This window comes from Vipera ursinii, assembly GCF_947247035.1.
Source record: "Vipera ursinii genome assembly, chromosome: 1".
NCBI lineage: Eukaryota > Metazoa > Chordata > Lepidosauria > Squamata > Viperidae > Vipera > Vipera ursinii.
This window is the reverse complement of record NC_139512.1, coordinates 6438108-6459906: the sequence shown is the minus strand read 5'-3', so window position 1 is coordinate 6459906 and position 21799 is coordinate 6438108. Positions and strand designations below refer to the sequence as shown.

The window sequence follows — 21799 nt, the reverse complement described above, 5'->3', positions numbered from 1 at the left end:
AGGTAAAATGAGGACCCAGATTGTTGGGGGCAATAAGCTGACTTTGTAATAATGCCGCTTGGGGGCCCCCCGAAAGCCCTAATAAGCAGGCATATACATAGAATGAAGGCTACTGCTAAGCTTGTAAGCTGCCCTGAGTCTTCGGAGAAGGGCGGGATATAAATGGAATTAAAATAAAAAAATAAAAAATCAGCAGTGCTTTTAACTGTTGTAGGGCTCTGGTGTAGGACTCTCTTATTTCACGACAACATTTCTTATATGCCTGAAATTTGATCACCAACAACAGTAACCGACAGCGGCCCCAGTGGACATTTAAAACAATAGAGTACGCCTTGTCAGTCTGCACTTCCATCCCTGTGCCTTCCTTTTAGTTTATTAGTTACATTTACATCCTGTTTTTTTAAAAAAACAGAAGTGACGTACACAGTCTGGTATGAATAAGGAAAGAATAAAACCGGAACCTGAATAACCTGAGACAAGAAAACAAGAAAAAGGAGCGCGTAATCTGAAAGATGGTGTTCAAATATGGTGCTTCATAGTCAAAATTGAGAGACTGTTCTCCTTGGTGGAAGACTTTCTGACTAGGCCTTTGAAACTGACCTCAGGTTAAAGCTAAAGCGAAAGAGAGATGAGTAATTTAACAGGAAGGTCGTGTGACAATTGCAGTTCATTTTTCTCATCTCTCTACACGTCCTCTGCTCTTTAAAGAGAAAAGTAATAGAGGCAGACTGTTAAATGATACATCATCAGTCAGGCTGCAGAGCTTGAAACCCACCAATTTTTGCCTCCATCCCAAGTTTTTCAAAACTTTTCTGGCCTCAAAACAAGCCTGTTCCAATTTGCTGGATAGTTCTATTTAAGGTTGAACTAGTTTAGCAGCCCCCAGAACATACGTGGTACGTATGTATGTATACACATATGTAAGGGGACCTTGGTGCACTCTGAGCTTGTCTTGCAGACGTTTCATTACCCAAACTAGGTAAGATCATCAGCACTGATGGTGTTACCTAGTTTGGATAAAGAAACATCTACAAGAAGACAAACAAGCTCAGAGGGCACCAAGGACCACTCATGTCAATCCCGAGCTACAACTATTCCTCTTAATACATACATACATACATATTCCAATTTTTGTTGCTGTCCATCTCATAAAAAAATGAGTGTGGGAGGCATTTAGTAAAATGATAAAACAATAAACATATTTTTTTTTTAAAAAAAAAACCCTTCGGCTTCCAGCACAGCACATCCCTTGAAATTATTTGCTTGGAGATTGAAAGGTTTCACGTAGAATGTTTTATTCTATTTGTTCCATATGTGCATATAGACGTGGAGGCTAATGCCTCTGGACAGGCAGAGAAGCACAGAAATTGGGTTTCAGCTACTGTTCCCATTCAGATTGAGAAGAGCAATGCCAGTGGCACAAGGGGCAAAGAAGCGGTGGACATTAGGAAGGGAAATAGATGACAGGAGCAAGAGTGGGCCAGTTGCCTCTTTTAGAAATAGGCTGTGAGGCCAAGGGACACTCTAGAGCAGGGGTGTCAAACTCAATTTCATTGAGGGCTGCATCAGCATTGCGGTTGCCCTCAGGGGGCCGGGTGGGTATGGCCAGGGTGGTCGTGGCCTACTGGGTGGGCGTGGCTAGAGTGCGTATGGCCTGGGTGGGCGTGGCCAGCTCTACATCGTTGGCATCAAGGGTGCCTATGGGGGCAGGAGTGGGACAGATCTGAGGGTCTCTGGCAGAAGCAGGGTCTCTGGGCCAGGGCCAAGGCAGTGGGGGCCGTTCCCTCACTGTTTCCAGGATGGCTTCGCGGGCCGCATGAAACCACTTCGCAGGCCAGATCCAGCCCCCGGGCCTTGTGTTTGACATGTCTGCTCTAGAGCAGAGGTGTCCAGCCTTTTCCGGTGGGTGGACTGAAGGGGCAGGGAGGGGGAAAGCATTTTATGCGCATGCATACACAAACGGGGCTGCGAGCATGAGCAACGCAAATGGGGCAGTTCTAGTGTCCACGTGACACTAGCACTGCCCTGTTTTTGCCGCGCAAGCCCTAGCACCTCCCCATTTTTGCCGCACGGTGCCCCATTTTCACCACATGGCACCCCATTTTTACCATGCAGTGCCCTGTTTTTGCCGCGCGGCACCCCGTTTTCACCCTGCAACGCCCCATTTGCATAGCGGCAGCGGCACTAGCTCGAGTGCGGGTGAGCACATGCACATTTGTGTGCGCACTGGCCAGCCTGTTCCACGGCCCGCTGGACAGCAGGCCGTGGCCCGGCAGTGGGCCGTGGTGCACAGGTCGGGGACCCCTGCTCTAGAGACATTTCCTTTAGCGCCATCAGCTGCTAATGGGCCGCAGCCTGCCTTGTCTAGGCTGATGCTGTATGAAGACTCAGCCAGTTTAGTTTCATGCAGGATTTGATGTAATGTTGATAGCAGGTTGTGATAGGTAATCTATGTGTTGATAAGAGAGATTCAGTAAAGATGATCTCATTGAAGCAACAAATATGGCTAATTTTTGCCTGGCCTTCTCTTTACAGGTGTCAATTGACTAGGAATCCATATTCCTAAATCCAGCACTTTATAGATATTTTGTAGAATGATGGCACAACTCTTGTGGGCAAGTCTTGACAATAATGTTTGAAAGTAAAGTCTAAATATTTTGAATAACAGATCAGTTGATAGGGGTTCATTGGTAACATACAATTGGCCAGTTGGAATGCGTGATTTCCCCACCTGGGCTGTTGACGCTTGCTTACTTGCCTCGTTGTCTGCTCTGTCTCCAGCTCGCACTGCCTTCGAGCTGCCGCTTTCTACATCCGAGGGCTCTTCTCCTTCTTTCAAGGAAGGTACAATGAAGCCAAGTGAGTCGCAAAGCATTTCCTCTTTTTAGTGAAAAGACAGGTCAAAAGCGGGATTCTGCTCAGTTGCGCTGCTATTTGATAAGACCTAAATACTCTGTTAAGGCTCTGCTTTACCTAAGCAGGAAGCTGCCTTTTTGTACTGAATCATCTGAATGAGCGCTCTCCCCGTGTCAGGTTATGTGTATGGTTGCCAGCAAGTTCCCCCCTTTCCCTACTCTGTCATCTTGAGCAGGGCTTTTCAACCAGTGGTACGGGTACCACCTGTGGTAGATTGGCACCTGGCAGGTGGTACGCGGCCATCCTAGAAAAGTGGTAGCGGGGGAGGGGAATGAGCTGAACCGGTGGCAGCACCGCACAAGCCTAAGCGAGAGACGGCTGGAGCTGCAGGGCTGTCGGCTCAGCGGAAGCACCAGGATCAGCGCTTCTTCGGGGCTGTCAGGGCTCAGCGGAAGCGCCAGGATCAATGCCAGGCTCCAGCTGGAGCTCGGCGTTGATCCTGGCGCTTCAGAGCCCAGAAGAAGCGCCAATCAGCTAGAATGTTGCAGCATCTCCAGGGTTTTATGATTTACATTCAGATGCTTGGCAACTGATTCATATTTCTGACAGTCACAGTGTCCCAGGGTCATGTGAAGTGAACAAAATCTGCTGCAACCACCCAGCAAGGGGGGGGGGAAATAAAAACCAAACACCCCCCCACCCCACCCCTGCTGCCAATCCTCAACAGAAATGCTCACAACAATGAAAACCTCGGACAGGAGGAAGAGCGCGACCGGGCGGGCAGGCAGGTGTCTTGCTCGGCTGTGGCTCGGGGGGCACTTTTTACAGTGCCATTGTAACTTTGAACATTCACTAAGCAAACTGTTGTAAGTCAAGGACTACCTGTACTTCATCACTTTTTTCCTTTTTTTTTTTTGGTCATCAATTTTTTGGCACCTCGCTAGGCGACGTGGTACTTGGATGTTGCCATATCCTAAAAGTGGTACAATTGGTGAAAAGGTTGAAAAGCCCTGATCTTGAGAGCTTCTGCAGTCTCAGCATACGGCAGTGGCCAAAATTGTGAAAACCTTTTGGGAAAAGCATACAGTAGAAATGCCACCTTTGGTTAACTTTCCACCATTTTTTCTTTTTAATTTCTTTATAACTGAAGCCTTGTTCACTTTATAATACTATTTTACATCACTTTCTGGGCAACCAGTCAACTCTTTGCACCATTACTTTAATTTTATTACGTTTTACAAGCTCACTCAATGAAAGAACACAAAAAAACCCCAACCAACTTGATAGCGATCACATGACACACTGACAAATGTCCTCCTCTCAGCTTCAGTAAGGTAAAGGTAAAGGTTCCCCCGCACATGCGTGCTAGTCGTTTCCAACTCTAGGGGCCGGTGCTCATCTCCGTTTCAAAGCCGAAGAGCCAGCGCTTGTCCGAGGACGTCTCCGTGGTCATGTGGCCAGCATGACTAGATGCCAAAGGCGCAAGGAACGCTGTTACCTTCCCACCGTAGTGGTCCCTATTTTTACTTGCATTTTTACGTGCTTTCAAACTGCTAGGTTGGCAGAAGCTGGGATGAGTAACAGGCGCTCACTCTGCTACGCGGCACTCGGGATTCGACCCGCCAAACTGCCGACCTTCTGATCAACAAGCTCAGCGTCCTAACCCACTGAGCCACCGTGTCCCTTCTCAGCTTCAGTACATGACACCAATAAGTGAATCCTACTGTGATCTGATTGGCTCATTGCTAAAACAAGATGACACCTGATTGGCTGTCTAAACACTCATGCTCATTGGCTACAATCAGATGAAGGAAAGCTACCTGATACCAACCTAAGCAAGTTGTGCTTCCTTTTTTCTGGTTATTTGGCTATAACTTTTCATAGAATACAGCACAGGTAACTGAACAAACCACGTTACATTACATTCTTGATTAAATTATCTTCCCATTGATATACAATTTTATGGTGCTACACCAAAAAAAAAGTGGTGTTATTAGCCATCAAACCTCAAAAATACACTTTTCCCAAAAGGTTTCTACAATTTTGGCTACTACTGTACAGGTAGTCCTCGACTTACGATCACAACTGAGCCCAAAATTTCTGTTGCTAAGCCAGACAGTTGTTAAGTGTGTTTTGTCCCATTTTATGACCTTTCTGGCCACAGTTGTTAAGTGAATCATTGCAGTTGTTAAGTTAGTAACACGGTTGTTAAGTGAATCCGGCTTCCCCACTGACTTTGCTTATCAGAAGGTGGCAAAAGCTGATCACATGAGCCCGGGACACTGCAACCGTCATAAATATGAGTCAGTTGCCAGGTGTCTGAATTTTGACCATGAGGATGCTGTGATGGTCACATGCATGAAAAATGGTGAAAAGTCATTTTTTTGAGTGCCGTTGTAACTTCAAACAGTCACTAAATGAAGTGTTGTAAGTCAAGGACCACCTGTAATCGCTGTAGTTAGCAGACAGCTCACTTAATTGCATGTAACTGAACAAGTATAAAAATTAAACATTAGTAAAACTGTCTGAATTCTGTTGAGATATTCATTATTGAATGGATAAAATGCCTCCAGGCCACTACTTCGTTATTAGTGCAGAGTCTGAAGACTTGTAATAAAATTACAGGACTACAAGCAACTTAAAGCTTCTTTAAAAAGCAGAGTTATAGATATAGTTATAGATTGCAAATGAGGTGCTGAGATAGTTGCTGGAAGAGGCCAGTTTTTAGTTAAACCTCTTACATTGCCCAAAATGTTTTTTTTCTTTTAATCTTTTGTTTCGGTAGACGTTTTTTACGAGAGACTCTAAAAATGTCAAATGCAGAAGATCTAAACCGATTAACAGCATGCTCTCTTGTTCTTCTGGGTCACATCTTCTATGTGTTAGGGAATCACAGGGTAAGTCATGCATCTTTTCCAGTGATGTTGTTGATAATTCACTTTTTCTTTTGCCAATGAAATAAGAATGTGAAATTAATTTTAATGCAAAGTTTTGCTAATGTGCATATCATTGGGCTGAAGGGTGGTGGGGAAATTCATATGGTTTGCTGGGAAATTTGTGGCCTCTGTAGTAATTGAACCTTCAAATTGTGATTGATTTGAAGCAATGTGGGGCAATCACATGCATATACATGCCAAAAACCCAAAAGCTTTCTGAGAAAACACTTGTAGCTATACATCTTCCTGCTTTTTCCCCCCTTATAAAATGTGAAAGATTGATAATTTCTGTATTTCTCTGCTGTACACTAAATTATCCCACAAACACTGCCATTTATCTACTTATTGCAAATAGTCAAATCGGTGTTCTGGAAGAAGTGCAAAATTGCAGTGAGAAATTAAATTACAAGTAATCCTCATTTAATGACCAGAGTTAAGACCAGCAGCTCCCATTACTAAGCCAGACATAGTCACTAAGAGAAATATCACATAATTGCACCGAATTTACGTCAGTTCCACTGTGGCCATTAAGCAAATCCAATCAGGGTTGGTCAGTGGGCACCAGAGTTTTTAGAGTCGTGCTGGAGCCCACCTTCAGGGGCCGAAGACTAAACCTCTGGTGCCTCTGACCAACCCAGACTGGATCCTGCAGTATTATCCTGGGACACCTATATTTGCCTTTATTCATTAAGCAAATCACCCATGGTGGTTAAGTGGGACATTGCGTGATTTTGCGATGTTGCTCCCAGCTCCTTCATTTACTTTGCTTGTTAGATGTAAGCTATGAATAAATGGCACTTAACGAAACTGCAGGGATGCTGCAGCCATTGTAAGTTTGAGGAGCAGTAATGAAGTTACTTTTTCAGCACCATTGTGACTTCACATGGTCCCTAAACAGTGCAGTTGTTAAGCAGGGAGTACCTGTAATGAGATTAATTTAAGTCTTGTTGCGGTTGTTATCCCCATGCCTGGCCTGTAGGACTCGGGATGTTAGCCTTGCCTCTTTCGGCAAGACTAATGATTTTTGCTGCATCTTTGAATGCGGTGATGGTGACGGAAGAACTAATGCATAGTTGAAAACTCAATAAGAGATTATTCATCATGTCCGTCTTGTTTCTTTCAGATTTTCTTTCAGATAGTAGACAAATGTTTGAAACAGACTCGATTGATTCACACCAGGCAAACTTTTCTGAAAGAGGCTGTTTCTTAACTCATTTGTGTATTTAGATAAAACTTTATTGAAAGGAAAAATGCATTTTTTTGCGGGGGTGAGGGGGAGGGAAATGAAGGCAACTGTCTAGGTATGTCAATTTATTTTATTTAAAACATTTATATAGTCACTCAACGTATAAGCAACTCTTGACCTCTCCCAATCAAAAGTTAAAAGAACATATACACTTTAAAACTAAATATATTAAAACATTACAAATAACAAAAATCGCGTGCCAAGTCAAACTTCTAACGTGCAGGAATCTAATATTATTTCAGGACTTGGGGGTGGGGGAAGCCAGGTCTTCCAACCTTTATGGAAGGCTAGGCAGGTAGAGTCAGGGGTCAAAATGTTTCGTAGGGCAGGGGCTGCCACAGAAAAAGCATGCTTCCTAGCTCCCATCAGATTATTATGGTTATTTATTAAATTTATTTATTTATTTATTTAGTTATTTATTAAATTTGTTTGCTACCCATCTCATTGTAAGGCAACTCTGCTTTGGCAATATTTAGGGGAAGGGACTTGGAACGTGCCCAGCCTAGCTGACCTGGCGGGATGAGTAGATGGCCTTGGGGAAAAGGCGGTCCCACGGATAAACAAATGAGCTGTGGTGGCACAGTGGTTAGAGTGCAGCATTGCAGGCTAACTCACTGCTCACTGCCAGGAGTTTGATTCTCACAGGGTCGAGGTTGGTCAATGGATGGAGCCTTCCATCCTTCAAAGGTTGGTAAAGTGAGGACCCAGATTGTTGTGGGGTGGGGGGGACAATGTAAACTGCTTAGAGCTGTATATAAGTCTTAAGTGCTGTTGCTATTTCTAACCTGGCCCTGTGCCATATAGCAGGGCTTTATAGGTAATAACCAACACCTTGAATTGCACCTGGAAAGAAACTGGAAGCCGGTGCAGCTCACGTAATGAAGGAGTTACATGGGCCTGACCTTTTGGAAATTTACTAAGTATATAATATGATTACCAAGAGGTTTGGCTGAATGCTGATGGACGGTGTCTTGCAAACCCATGTTTGATTTGTATGTGGTTGTCCCAGTCAGTAAATTCAAGGAAAAATAACCACATCCGATTGCCTTCTTTGTTTGATCAAGACCCTTTTATCTCTAGGAGAGTAACAACATGGTAGTCCCAGCCATGCAGCTGGCCAGCAAGATCCCTGACATGTCTGTGCAGCTGTGGTCATCGGCCCTCCTGAGAGGTCAGTTAATGCAGTGGACCATAATTCAATGGCTGCATTTGCACACTGTGATAAACTACTGTTTCTTTAATGATGGGCTATTGAATAAACCACAGGGATTTGGGTTGCACAACATGCTAAGACATGAACCATAGTTTGCAAACCAGATTGGCTAAGTAGTCTTACATTAAGCAAGATCACTGATTTTGCTTGTCAGAAGCTGGCAGTGAAGATTGTAAATGGCTTATCACATGACCACAGTGGTGTGACATCATAATTGTGAGCCAGTTGCCAAGTCCCAAGATCATGATCACATGACTGCGGGAACACTGAAGGCCAGTTGTAAGTACCACTCATTCAGCACCACTGTAACTTTCCGTGGTCACTGAATAAGTGGTCTTTAAGCAAGGAGCACCTGTAGTTTGTTTTCCATTAAATATCATTTTTGTTTCATGCACTTACTCAGCCTTCTCACCCACGTCAACTTGGCTACTCAGAATATTAATCATAACTTGCACTGCCATCTCAACGTAACCCAGGAGATAATAGCTTAGTATGAAAGTCTTTGATTGTGATGCTTGCTCTTCTTTTTATCACGTACATTTTAGAAAGCCATGAATCATTTCTGAGGAAATTGAAAGTGTAGAGAATTAGTTAAATAAAAATGGATTTAGATCCTAAAGTACTACTTCTTTCTTTTAAAAAAAAAGTTATATATTGAGTTTTCTAATTCCTGAATGATTTTAATCCCATTTACTTCTTATTAGAGCCAGTTTGGTGTAGTGATGTTATATACCTGGCCTAGAAACCAGTAATGAGGTCTTAAGTTTTCCTCACATGCTGTATGAAAGCCAACTGGGTGACCTTGGGCCAGTTCCCCTCTCTCAGCCCAGCCAAACTCCCAGGGTTATTGTTGAGGGGAAAACAGGAGGTGGTAGCATTAGGTATGCTTGAGTTGACCCAAGAGCTACATTTTTAAAAGGTATGATTTTAATTTAATTTAATTTAATTTAATTTAATAATATTTCTATACCGCCCTTCTCCCGAAGGACTCAGGGCGGTGAACAGGGCAAGAATAAAAATACAGGATTACAAAAGTTAAAAAATAATTAAATACATGCCCATATACTAAAAACAATAATACATCTTAAAACCCCAATAAAATAACAATAACAACAACAATAATATTTATCCTTAATATTATTTAATGCAGAGTACTGTTTGTGGGTAATTTGCTCCATAAAGAGGGAGGATGGGTTCCTCAAAGGAGTTGCAATCCTGTGTCTCTGTTTCTCTCTCCCTCATTTCCAATGAAGACTTAAACAAAGCCTGTGGGAACGCCATCGATGCCCATGAAGCAGCGCAAATGCATCAGAACTTTTCCCAGCAGCTGCTCCAGGACCACATTGAGGCCTGTAGCCTCCCAGAGCACAACCTTATCACCGTATGTTAGCCACATATTTTTTTTCTTTGTGGCCCTTGCTTTCTGTATGCCACGGGCGAGGAATGATGGCCCTTTTATGACTTGTGGACTTCAACTCCCGGAATTCCTGAGCCAGCATGAGTCATCGTTCCTCACCCCTGCTGTATGCCAACCTGAGTGGGTGCCATGGGGAAGGGGGTGGGAAAAGCAAAAGATTCCAGGAGAAAGATCCTCTGTTCCTTAGCTGCTCAAGTTTAATGTGGTAGGTTGTTCTCGACTTATGACCGGCCGCTTAGCAATCGTTCAGAGTTATGACAGACTTCTCTGAGGGTACTTACTGCCTGTTTCCAAAGTTCCAGGGGCTGCCCTTCACCCACAGTTAAGTGACCGCACTTCGGCCACTCAACAATTGACCCTCATTGATATCCATTTATAGCATCTCATAGTCACATGACCATGTTTTACAGCGTTTTTGCTGAAATCCAGCATTTATTTCTGATTTTCAGCAAAATTGAATTATAGCAAACCATTATGTCACTAACAACTGCCATGAAAAAGGTCATAAAATTGAGTCAGTCACATGGATGACCCATTTGATGATCACTACAACTTATGACTGTGATGGGCAGACTCCATTACAGTCATAACTCGAGGACTAAGTGTTCTGAAATCTGTAGATTAGATTAGATTAGATTAGATTAGATTAGATTAGATTAGATTAGATTAGATTGCCTTTATTGTCATTTTTCCTGTGGGCACAACAGCACACATTAAAAATGAAATTTAGTTGCTTCCTCTCGAAGTGTACACATACATAACACACATTTAAACATACTATATACAACATATGTATAGACCTACACCCTTACTTATAAGTAACATATAAATATTAATCCTATAAATATTAAGGTGGGACATTGTGGGCATTCTTTTCCCAATTTTTCCACTGGCCTTGTTTTAGGACAGTAATAGGCTTAAAGAATACAGAAAGTAGTGGGTGGGCTATAATTAAAACAGCACATTTTTGGTCTTTGGATGGAAATCAGTGTCTCCTGGGATTTTGTTGTTGTTAAGAAAACAAGCCAAAGCCAAAGTGTGATTAATTGAAAGCTCTTGACTACAGGCTTATTTAACAACATTTATCTGCTGTCCTCCAAAAATTATTCAACTGGGCAGACCCATATAAAAAATGAGTAAATACTATAATGAGATCCAGTTTTATAATAATTGTAACAGAGTCAATTAATATATAGCTCACAGCAGCAAAATGTTGCAAAGTTCTAAACTTCACAAAATGTGAAAGTTTTAGGAGTAGTTGGGAGAAAGCTTAAAAATCACAGAATTATTTTGGAATTCTGGTTCCTGTTTTTTGAGGAGTGTTGACTGAAATCTCTGCCTATAGTTGAAAGGTAGTACACAAATTGAGTAAATAAGAGACCTTAACTTCCTTAGGGTTTATTAAGCAGCTGAGTAGGGTAGGGTAGTAGCAGAGTAAAGTAGGATCGGGCAGCACGGTCGCCTAGGTATCTATGCTGTTTGTAAGCTGTCCAGAGTTGCTTGTTAGTGAGATGGATGACATATAAATGTAATAAGTAAATAAGTAAATCTAACCTTGTTCAGTAGAAGGTATTCGTAGCTTAGGGTTTAACTGAACTTTATGCTCTCTGAGCATAGTTGTTTGCTTGCAGACATTATCCAACTAGGAAACATCATCAGTGTGAGTAGGGAGTGAGGTTTGCTCTCTGTTTACATACAAATGATTTGCCCTTTCAGTGTTGATGGGAGTGTTCCTGATGGTTTCTTGATTGGGGTATTGTTTATTGTTTGATTATTGACCTGGGTGTTAATCTCTGCTTATATGGTTAGTCCTAGCAAGCACAACGATAACAAGAAATCATGGAAATTGCAGTAATTTTCATGTTGCCCTTTGCTGCTTCAAAGCTGTGCACAAATATTTCTGTAATATAAATTGTTTAAAACTTGTTGTTTGTTTTAAAAGCAACATCACATTATCAGCTGAATCACCACACACCAGTCAATAAATGCCAACTACTTCTTTGTTTTTTTTCCCTGCCTGCAGTGGACAGATGGGCCCCCACCAGTACAGTTCCAGGCACAAAATGGACCTACCACCAGCCTGGCCAGTCTATTGTGAACCTACTGTCTTCACTTGGGAAGAAGATGGAAATCATTTTGTACACTCAGCTTTTTTTTAACAAAAAAGGATGGGCAGCGAACACTTCTCCAAGCCCTCTAGGAGATGGCATTGAGGTTACCTTTCTTAGACCCACAATTTGGCATGGCCTTTCTGAGCTCTTTTTTAAGGTTGGTGTGTGGGTGTGTATGTGTGTGTGCGCGTGTGTATCACCTAGACCGCAGGGATGTCTATGTAAGTAAACACACAGGGTTATTTAAGAGGCAGCCCTTCCTATTTCTCAGAATTTGGATTTATATGACATGGATAAAACAAGGGAGGTTGGGATGGAAGAGAGAAAGCCAGGCCTGCTTCCTTGCTAATTAAAACTGCCCCTGAAAATGCCATGTGCCTATATTTTTACGAAGGCTCTATTGCCCTGGCATAGCTGGCCGGGGAATTCTGGGAATTGAAGTCCACACATCATAAAATTACTAAGATTGGCAAACGTTGCCCCATTTGCTTACCATATGGAAAGAACACAGCAAACTGGCTAAGTAAACTTTCAGGTGTTACCTTCCTTACGTCACTTTAGGGAACTTGGGCCCTGCATTCTTCAGAATTATGAGAATTCATATTGGAGCAAAGCTTATGCTAACCAGCCTCTGTCAGTGTTTTAAGTGCCTGTTCAGTCACGTAAAAGGTGCATGTTTTTTTCTCCAGGATAATCCTTTGGTTTTTCCTCAAGACACATTGTCTATCTGGGTAAAATCATGATTTTATTATTATTATTATTATTATTTTACCTTTTGGGAAGGCGACTTCACGTCTCTCTTCAACTCTTGGGTCATGAAGGTCTTGGAAATGAGGACAAATGGCGGCTTGGAAAAACAGCCGGCCTGATGTGGATTTGTGTGATTTGTTTGAGATAGGCCTACATTCTGGTCTTCCAAGGCTCTTAATTAGAATGTAGAAAGTTGTATCAGGTGCAGAATTCAGCTTGTGAATCTTTTAAGGAGAAAGCTTTTAGCCCCTTAGTACTGGGGTGAGCAACCATGGCTGTTTTATGACTCGTGGACTTCAACTCCCAGAATTCCTGAGCCAGCCATGCTGAGGGGAAAGGGAGAGGTTTCCAAGCTGAGCCAAGCTGGCTCAGGAATTCTGGGAGTTGAAGTCCACGAGTCATAAAAGAGCCAAGGTTGCCTACCCCTGCCGTAGTAGCTGCAAAGATACACTTGAAAGGATATGGGACATAACTTCCAACATCATGGACTCAAAATGGGAAACTTAGAAGTTTTCCAATGATTGGGGTAGAAATTCTGCGCCCTTAGCCTTCCCGTGGCTAGCAAAATGATCATGAATTATGCAAAGTACCTAATTTGGAATGATTATGCAAAACAATTATGCAAATGACTGCATAAATCATGTTACACTAGAATCCAGCTTTCCCAACTACTTTTTTTTATTATTTTACTTTAAGGCAGGGACACAACCCTGCTTCTAGTGTGGTGTGTGAGTTTTTAAATGAAATAGTTTATCTTGTTACTAGCTCAGTGAGTTCTTATGGATTTTTTTAGCACTATTTATCATCCAGAAGCTATAACCAATATCCCCCTAATCATGTGCTCTTGCTGCTTTCAAGAACAATGCAACCCAGTTCCTTTCTGATATAGGTTGATGTGTAAAAAGAAACATTGTTTGTAATGTAGTGGGAGAGAAATAGGGGAAGGAAAGTACAGGATAAGTAGTAACTAAAAGAGGAGGAGCTGGTATTCTTAAACTTTTAATTTTGTCTATTATTTGGAATGTAGGTCTGTTTATAGCATTCCTTAACAGATCCTGGCAAAAGGCATTTCCCACCCCTCTTTTTCCTTTTCCTTCAGAGAATAGCAACAAATGCTTGTTGTTTCATACCAGCACAGACTTAACATTTACTTACTCCTGAAGAAATACATTGTGTGTGATTTGGATCTTTAAAAAAAAATCTATTTAGGATTTTTTTAAAAAAAAAAAAAACCTCTGGAGTGCCAAAAATGTAGGGTTGGGGTTGGTAGGGAAGGTGTCGAGAAGCATTTGGATCTGTACAACTATTTACCCTTTTGGACGAGTTAATTCCCCCCAATTTCCTCACTGCATCTTTAAACTAGATATAAATAAATCTTGAGTCAGAAGGCTAGAAGCTTAATTTTTTTTGACAGATTTTGGATGAAAATGGATTTATTTTTCCAGTCCGTAATTCAGGGATGTCTGTTGTCCATATTCCTAGGCTTGCTTCTCCATGTATAGTTGAGGGACAGAAAGCTATATATTTTCCAATTAACAGATTCTTTTTCCCCTCTTCCTAAGCAGTGTTCAGCCTCCAGAAAAGAATTGCTAGTGCATACGCAATCAAGATTCATATTTAGAAAAGACTTTCTTTCCTATATAAAACCAAAAAAAATTAAAAAAAAATATTTCTTACCACAAAGACGCAAGACGCGCATCCTTACAAACTAACCTGGACAGACCTAAGAGGCCTGATCTGAAATAGCCCCAATAGATTAGCTTTCAGGATGCTAGCAGGCTGTCCTTGTTCAAATACACATCTCATTTCTTTCTCAGCCCCTTCCCAAAGAATATATACCCCTTGATATACACTGTCCCATCATCTTAGAAATCTGCATTTTGGCTCATAGAGGGTGGGCAATTAGATCACTGAACTTGTGATTTTGCACAGTTGAAATGTGGAGTCTGCCAACTCGTGTGTGAGTTCTTGCTGTTCACACTTCTGAAACACCTGCAGCTGTTCATTAACACTCTTTATGAAACAGTTCTTTTTATGTACTTAAAATGTGTTTTAGTAAATTTGTACAGTTTTGTCTTTTAGCCTTTTTTCCAAAAAGTGTTTAATCTTTCTTAATAATATGTAAACATAAAAATGTACAGGGGAAGTACATCCCGGGTGAGAAAATATCTGTGGGAAGCATATCTTTAATTCTACACAGAATTGTATATGAGCCACGAAAGGCAAGAGCTATGTAAAACTTCATATTTAAAATATTTTTACAATGTGGTTGTACAGGTATGCAAAAGAGGAGAAAGAAAGAAAAATGTACTCCCAATTAGAATAGATCTAAAATGCTAATCTTGTGCCCATAGTTTGCTTTGGATTTTTCCCCCACTATCACTTGGCCTGATCAGGATTTGCTTACATACTTTTTGTGATATTTTAGTGGTTAAAAAAAGTATTGCCAAATTGTGTAGGGGAGGGTGGAAATAAAATAGCCTCAAGATGCCATCATTACTTCTTTGAATCTAATGATATGAACTTGACAGCAGTTAAAAAAAAATCCGAAGCAAGTAGAGGTAGTCCTCGACTTATGGCCACAGCTGAACCCAAAATTTCTGTTGCTAAGTGAAACATTTGTTAAATGAGTTTTGCCCCTTTTTATTACCTTTCTTGCCAGAGGTGTTAAGCGAATCAAAAGTTAATAACATGGTTAAGTGAATCTGGCTTTTCCGTTGACGTTGCTCGTCAAAAGGTCACAAAAGGTGATCATATGACCCCGGGACAATGCAACAATCATAAATATGAGTTAGTTGCCAAGCTTCTGAATTTTGATCATGTGTCCGTGGAAATGCTGCAAAGGTCATTAAGTGTGAAAAATGGTCATAAGTCATTTTTTTCAGTGCATTGTAACTTTGGTCACTAAGTGAACTGTTGTAAGTCAAAGACTACCTGTACCATCATTGGGAAAAAATCAAGTTTGGGGTTTAAGACTTGTGGACTTCAGCTGTAAGAATTCCTCAGCCGGCATGACTGTTTAGCTGAGGAATTCATGGAGTTGGAAGTCCATGGGTCTTAAAGTTGCCAAGTTGGACAACCCTGATCTAAATCTTAATAAGTGTGAAAAAGTAATGCTTGTTTGGACAGTCTGTATTGTATCACGTGACAGCTTGCAGTGGGAGATGACTTTGATTGGGCTTACCTAACCTTGTACTTCCAGATGTGCAACTCCCATTATCTCATGCCAGCACATGTCCAAGTGGAGCCAATTCACTCTTTTGCCCTCTAAATTATTATTAACATGATGGATTTCATTACATGGCTACAGGTAGTCCTCAACTTATAAGCACAATTTATCCTGCAATTACAATTTCAAATCTTGCTTGGCACAACTGACCCAATTTTACATGTTTGTGCTGTAGTTGTTAAGGGAACACTACAGTCATTAGGGGAACGCCATAGTCATTAAAGAAATCCATTGTTTGCAATGGGTGTTTTTTTGCTGGAAACAAAGTAAACACTGGATTCCAGGAAAAAAAAAGTCATAAATTGCAGTCATGTGACTTTGGCATGCTGCAAGCAGCTGTAAATGTGGATTTGGTTGCCAAATGCCCAAAAGCAATCATGTAACTGTGGAGAGCAGAATTCAGAAATTCAAATCTAGGTCACGTACCTTTTTGGGGGTCTGTCATAACTTCAGTTACTAAGCAAGCAGTCATTAAGTGTGGCCCACCTGTAATGGTTACTATGTCTGAAAGGAGGACTAGTTTTATTTCTTCAAATAATTTCCCTTTATAGGTCAATTTAAATTGCCTGAGAATACAATAATAGGATTTTTGGCTTTTGTTATCCAATCTTTTATGGAGAACAGCGGCAGCTTTTCAGTTGAGTAAGTTTATGTTTTCCTTAAAATGTACCGTATATGGAGATTCTCAGTCATCCAGAGCATGGTTGTCTCATTGATGAGAAGCAAAATGTCTTCAAGCAAAAACAAAAGTCCAGTTGCCTTTTGAAAAAGCACCTTTGGATTTTCCTTAAAATCTTATTTCCACTTTCAGTTGGGAACTTAAAGAATGCAAGATGCACAGGGAACTTGTGACTTTGGACTTCTCTGTCAAGAATTCACCAACCACTGCAGTGTTGATACTCATTATTATTTTTTTTTGTAGAATTATGGCCAGCTGACTGCTCTTTTTCCAGAAATGCATGGAGAAGTTGGGTACTTTCATCAGAGCACAATTTTGTAGTAACCATGGTACAAAGCCATAGTGGTTTAATCCCTTTTTATGACCAAACACCTCTTACCACAATTCAGCAGGAAAGTCCTTTATTTCAAATTCTCATCAGTTTCTTTGGATTTTGAGAGAATATAAGATGATTTTAGTAATGATTATTTTTGCACACTGCTGGTATTGCATGCTTCTTGGTAAACCAGCTACGCTCAGCACAAGAGATCTCACAATCCCAGCATGATTAAATGAGTTTAGAACCCCCCAATATGTCACTTTGGCAGTGCCAAAGAATGTTCAAACTATCGCACCATTGCACTCATTTCTCACGCTAGTAAAGTTATGCTTAAAATCCTACAAGCTAGACTCCAGCAGTATGTGGATCGAGAACTAGCAGAAGTACAGGCAGGATTTCGAAGAGGCAGAGGAACTAGAGATCAAATTGCTAACATACGCTGGATCATGGAGAAAGCTAGAGAGTTCCAGAAAAACATCTACTTCTGCTTCATTGACTATGCTAAAGCCTTTGATTGTGTGGATCATAACAAACTGTGGCAAGTTCTTAAAGAGATGGGCGTACCAGACCATCTTATTTGTCTTTTGAGAAACCTATATGCGGACCAAGAAGCAACAGTGAGAACTGGACACGGAAACACTGATTGGTTCAAAATTGGGAAAGGAGTCCGGCAAGGCTGTATACTGTCGCCTTGCCTATTTAACTTATATGCAGAGCACATCATGAGAAAGGCAGGGCTAGATGAATCAAAAGTTGGAATTAAGATTGCCGGAAGAAACATCAACAACCTAAGATATGCAGATGATACCACTCTAATGGCAGAAAGTGAAGAACTAAAGAGCCTCTTGTTGCGAGTAAAGAAGGAGTGCAAAACTTGGGTTGAAACTAAACATTAAGAAAACCAAGATCATGGCATCCGGCCCTCTCAATTCCTGGCAAATAGATGGGGAAGAAATGGAGGTAGTGACAGATTTTATTTTCCTGGGCTCCAAGATCACTGCAGATGGGGACTGTAGCCAAGAAATTAAAAGACGCTTGCTCCTTGGGAGGAAAGTCATGGCAAATCTAGACAGCACACTAAAAAGCAGAGACATCACCCTGTCAACAAAAGCGCGTATAGTCAAGGCTATGGTCTTCCCAGTTGCAATGTATGGCAGTGAAAGTTGGACCATAAGAAAGGCTGAGCGCCAAAGAATTGAAGCCTTTGAACTCTGGTGCTGGAGAAGACTCCTGCAAGTCCCTTGGACTGCAAGGCGATCAAACCGGTCAGTCCTAGAGGAGATCAACCCTGACTGCTCTTTAGAAGGCCAAATCCTGAAGCGGAAACTCAAATCCTTTGGCCACCTAATGAGAAGGAAGGACTCACTGGAGAAGAGCCTAATGCTGGGAAAGATTGAGGGCAAGAGAAGAATGGGACGACAGAGAATGAGGTGGCTGGATGGAGTCACTGAAGCAGTAGGCGTGAGCTTAAATGGACTCCAGAAGATGGTAGAGGACAGGAAGGCCTGGAGGAACGTTGTCCATAGGGTAGTGTCGCGATGGGTCGGACACAACTTCACAACTAACAACAAGAACAATATGTCACTTTTTTTAAAATCCCATTTATATCCCGCCCTTCTCTGAAGACTCAGGGCGGCTTACAATCTAAGCACAAATCAAGTGTGCTTAGCAATAGCCTTCATTCTATGTATATGCCTGCTTATTAGGGCTTTCACACACCCCCAAGCAGCATTATTACAAAGTCAGCTTATTGCCCCCAACAATCTGGGTCCTCATTTTACCTACCTCGGAAGGTTGACTCAGCCTTCCATCCTTCCGAGGTAGGTAAAATGAGGACCCAGATTGTTGGGTGCAATAAGCTGACTTTGTAATAATGCCGCTTGGGGGGTGTATGAAAACCCTAACAAGCAGGCATATACATAGAATGAAGGCTATTGCTAAGCACACCTGATTTGTGCTTAGATTGTAAGCCGCCCTGAGTCTTCGGAGAAGGGCGGGATATAAATGGAAATAAAATAAATAAGTAAATAAACCTTGAGCCTGGTGGGATGCAAACCTGCAATAATTGCAGGCAGCTGGTGTTACTTAAGGAGGCATTAGCCCACTGCTCCACCAAGGCTCTTTGGTGAAAAAAAATAAAATAAAATGTCACTTTAACACTTCGGTTTAAGAGTATTATACCTGAGGGAATCATATTCCTCCCCATTTGAAAAGTTTATTTGGGGTTCTTTTTGTTATTATTTAAGGTCGAAGATAATTTCGGACCATCTACAGTAATTTTAATGGAAATGAATGACAAGGTAAAGGGTGGTGGGCAGATGGAATAAAGTATGATTTCGGATTATAATAAACCTTTATTGTCAAAGTACAACATGTGTACATTGAGATTAGCTGAGCCTTCCCCCCAACACACAGTGACAACCCCCCCATCCTACCACACCATAGTAATCTGTGGCGAGACTCTGATCGTTCATATCCCGCCCCTATTATCTTTCATTGGTTTGTCGTCACCGTCCGGAACTTTTCATTGGTGGAATAACTTTGGTCGCCAACCAAAGTTGGCGAATCAAAGTGAAGGCAACTCAAGCGGGCGTTGCTTGTACCAGGCGCGAGAAAATGGAGGCGCTCGGTTGCGGAGGCGTCGCGAGAAAAGAGGACGGGCGTGGCTCAGGAAAGGGAGAACTCTTGACACAGGGGGCGTGGCTTGGTCGGCGGAAGGCTGACGTAGGAGGAGAGTTTAGGAGGAAACGAGGCGTTTTGACGGACGGAGCGCCCTCGGGAGACGTGAGGAGAGGCGTCTGGCACAATTCACAGCGGAGGAAGGGGCGTGGCACCAAAGAGGGCCGCGAGCCTCTGAGGAGGCGTGGCTTCAAAATGGGAGCGCGGAAGACGATGACGAGGAGGAGGATGAAGAAGAAAAAGAAGAAAGAGGTGCCGGCGGTCCGCTGCCTCCGCGCGTGCGCAGTTGTTGGCAGTCAACGAAGGGAAGAAGCGCCTGAGGAGATCGCCGAAGGGGGGCGGGGCGTCGCTCGGCGCGAGACAAAAGTTGCTCGCCCGCCTTTTCCCTCCCGTCTTGAACGCTCCCCTTCTCGCGGCCTGGCTTCGCGCGTGCGTACTCCACTCGTGACCCCTCCCCTACAAGGCATCCCCCGTAGTCGTCCGCGGCGTCGTCCTCCTCCTCCTCCTCCTCCTCCTCCTCCTCCTCCTGTCAGTGGCCACCTGAGGGAGCCGCTCTCTCCTCCCCCACCCCAGCCAGGCCCGGCCCGGCCCTGTGAGTTGGAGAAGAAGAAGGAGGTGGCGGCGTCGACGACTTGAGGTAGTGCGGGAGAAGGGGAGCGCCGAATTGGGCCGGTGGGGAGGGGGTAGGGAGAAGAATGGGTTTGTTTTTCTTAATGTCGTCAAGAGGGGGGGGAAGAGTCTTCCCTCGGGTGTGTAGAACAGCGTTTCCCAACCTTAGGAACTTGAAGATGCGTGGACTTCAACTCCCAGAATTCCCCAGCCAGCTACGCTGGCTGGGGAATTCTGGGAGTTGAAGTCCACGCATCTTCAAGTTCCTAAGGTTGGGAAACGCTGGTGTAGAAGATGGAGGGCGCGGGTGGGAGAGATTCCCCCCTCCCGTCCCACGTCTGGGAAAGAAAGCTGTGTGATTGGCTGGGTTGGCGGTCCCCTCTGGGAGGAAGAGACCTGGGGGTGGGGGGGTGGGGGGGAAAAACACATACTTTTTGTGAGGGGGAAAACATTTCGGTGACGACACTAATTAAAGCCCGGCGCGTATTTGACCCTCGGCCGATCTAAAAAAAAAACAAACCCTGAGTTGACATAATTAGTGCTTGGATGAGCGAGCATCAGGAAATGCTCGGGCTGGCTTGGAAAATTGAAAAGGAAAAAAAAAAACCCGTCGTGGAAGAAGGAAGGCGGTGCCGAACTACTTCCATATTGTTGACAAGAAAACTACATGGAGGCTCAGTGAAGTCAACAAGAGTGTCAAGCTTGACTTGAAACTTTTTTTTCCCCTTCTTAAATACCTATCTGTTTCAGATAGGTGCTGTGATTCTTACCTGATCACCAGTGGTGGCTGGAGGAGAATTACGGTTAAGATGCCAGAGGTTTCTTGAGTTGCTGCTTGTTTGACCATGCCTGGTTTGTACTTTTTTTTTTTTAGGATTTTCTGTTGGGAGGTTTTAGTTGCACAAAGATGCTGTGTGCAACTAAACTTCCTGACCTCTTCAAAGAGAGAAGTATACTATGTTGTATACTATAATTGATATGTTGAGAAATAACTATTCAGCTTGATGTTAAAGTCTTGTGAAAGAAAAAATGAATATTGGTGGAATTTTATTGATGCAATCCCCACCTCAGTCCGGAGGGACTTGAGACAAGTTTTAATAATTATAGTATTTAAACAGTACTTGTTAAGGAGCCTTGGTGGAGCAGTGGGCTAATGCCTCCTTAAGTAACACCAGCTACCTGCAATTATTGCAGGTTTGCATCCCACCAGGCTCAAGGTTGACTCAGCCTTCCATCCTTCCCAGGTAGGTAAAATGAGGACCCAGATTGTTGGGGGCAATAAGCTGACTTTGTAATAATGCCGCTGGGGGGGGGGGCGAAAGCCCTAATAAGCAGGCATATACATAGAATGAAGGCTATTGCTAAGCACATTGGTTTGTGCTTAAATTGTAAGCCGCCCTGAGTCTTCGGAGAAGATTAAAATAAAAAATAAAATACTTGTTTTCTTGACATCTTGTAAAAAGCATTTTAAAGAAAAAGCTGATTTTCTAACGACTGCTTCTTTTATAATAGTCTGTTATTTTAAGAACATATTACCAATCAGAGAATAGAACATATTACCAATCAGAGAATAGAATACTGATAGGGTGCATGGCTTAAAAGTTAATATGGTCACCTATTGCTTAGAGTATTCATACAGAATAAAGGGAGTTCACGGGACTGTGCCCAAATTAGGGAAATACAGTACAGATTGAAGAAATTTTGATAATGTTGATTCCAATGAGTTGCACGTTAATACATACTAGATTCCAGATG

At 42.5% G+C, this 21799-nt stretch overlaps 1 protein-coding gene across 2 annotated transcripts in view; it reads left to right on the top strand.

The window, feature by feature from the left end:
- The window catches only part of MAU2 (MAU2 sister chromatid cohesion factor), a 37005-nt gene extending 19942 nt beyond the window's left edge, over positions 1-17063 (top strand). The window contains exons 15-20 of one of the 2 annotated variants that reach the window (XR_014492621.1): positions 2782-2859; positions 5642-5753; positions 8119-8209; positions 9505-9632; positions 11692-11882; positions 16681-17063. Coding sequence is in view for 1 of the 2 variants with exons in the window: in XM_083363503.1 (XP_083219629.1) it covers positions 2782-2859; positions 5642-5753; positions 8119-8209; positions 9505-9632; positions 11692-11766 (484 nt within the window). In the remaining variant the exon portion in view is untranslated. Of the gene's footprint in view, positions 1-2781; positions 2860-5641; positions 5754-8118; positions 8210-9504; positions 9633-11691; positions 15021-16680 lie in introns of those variants that run through there. The other variant, XM_083363503.1, reaches the window with a different exon arrangement.
- The last annotated feature ends 4736 nt before the right edge of the window (positions 17064-21799 follow it).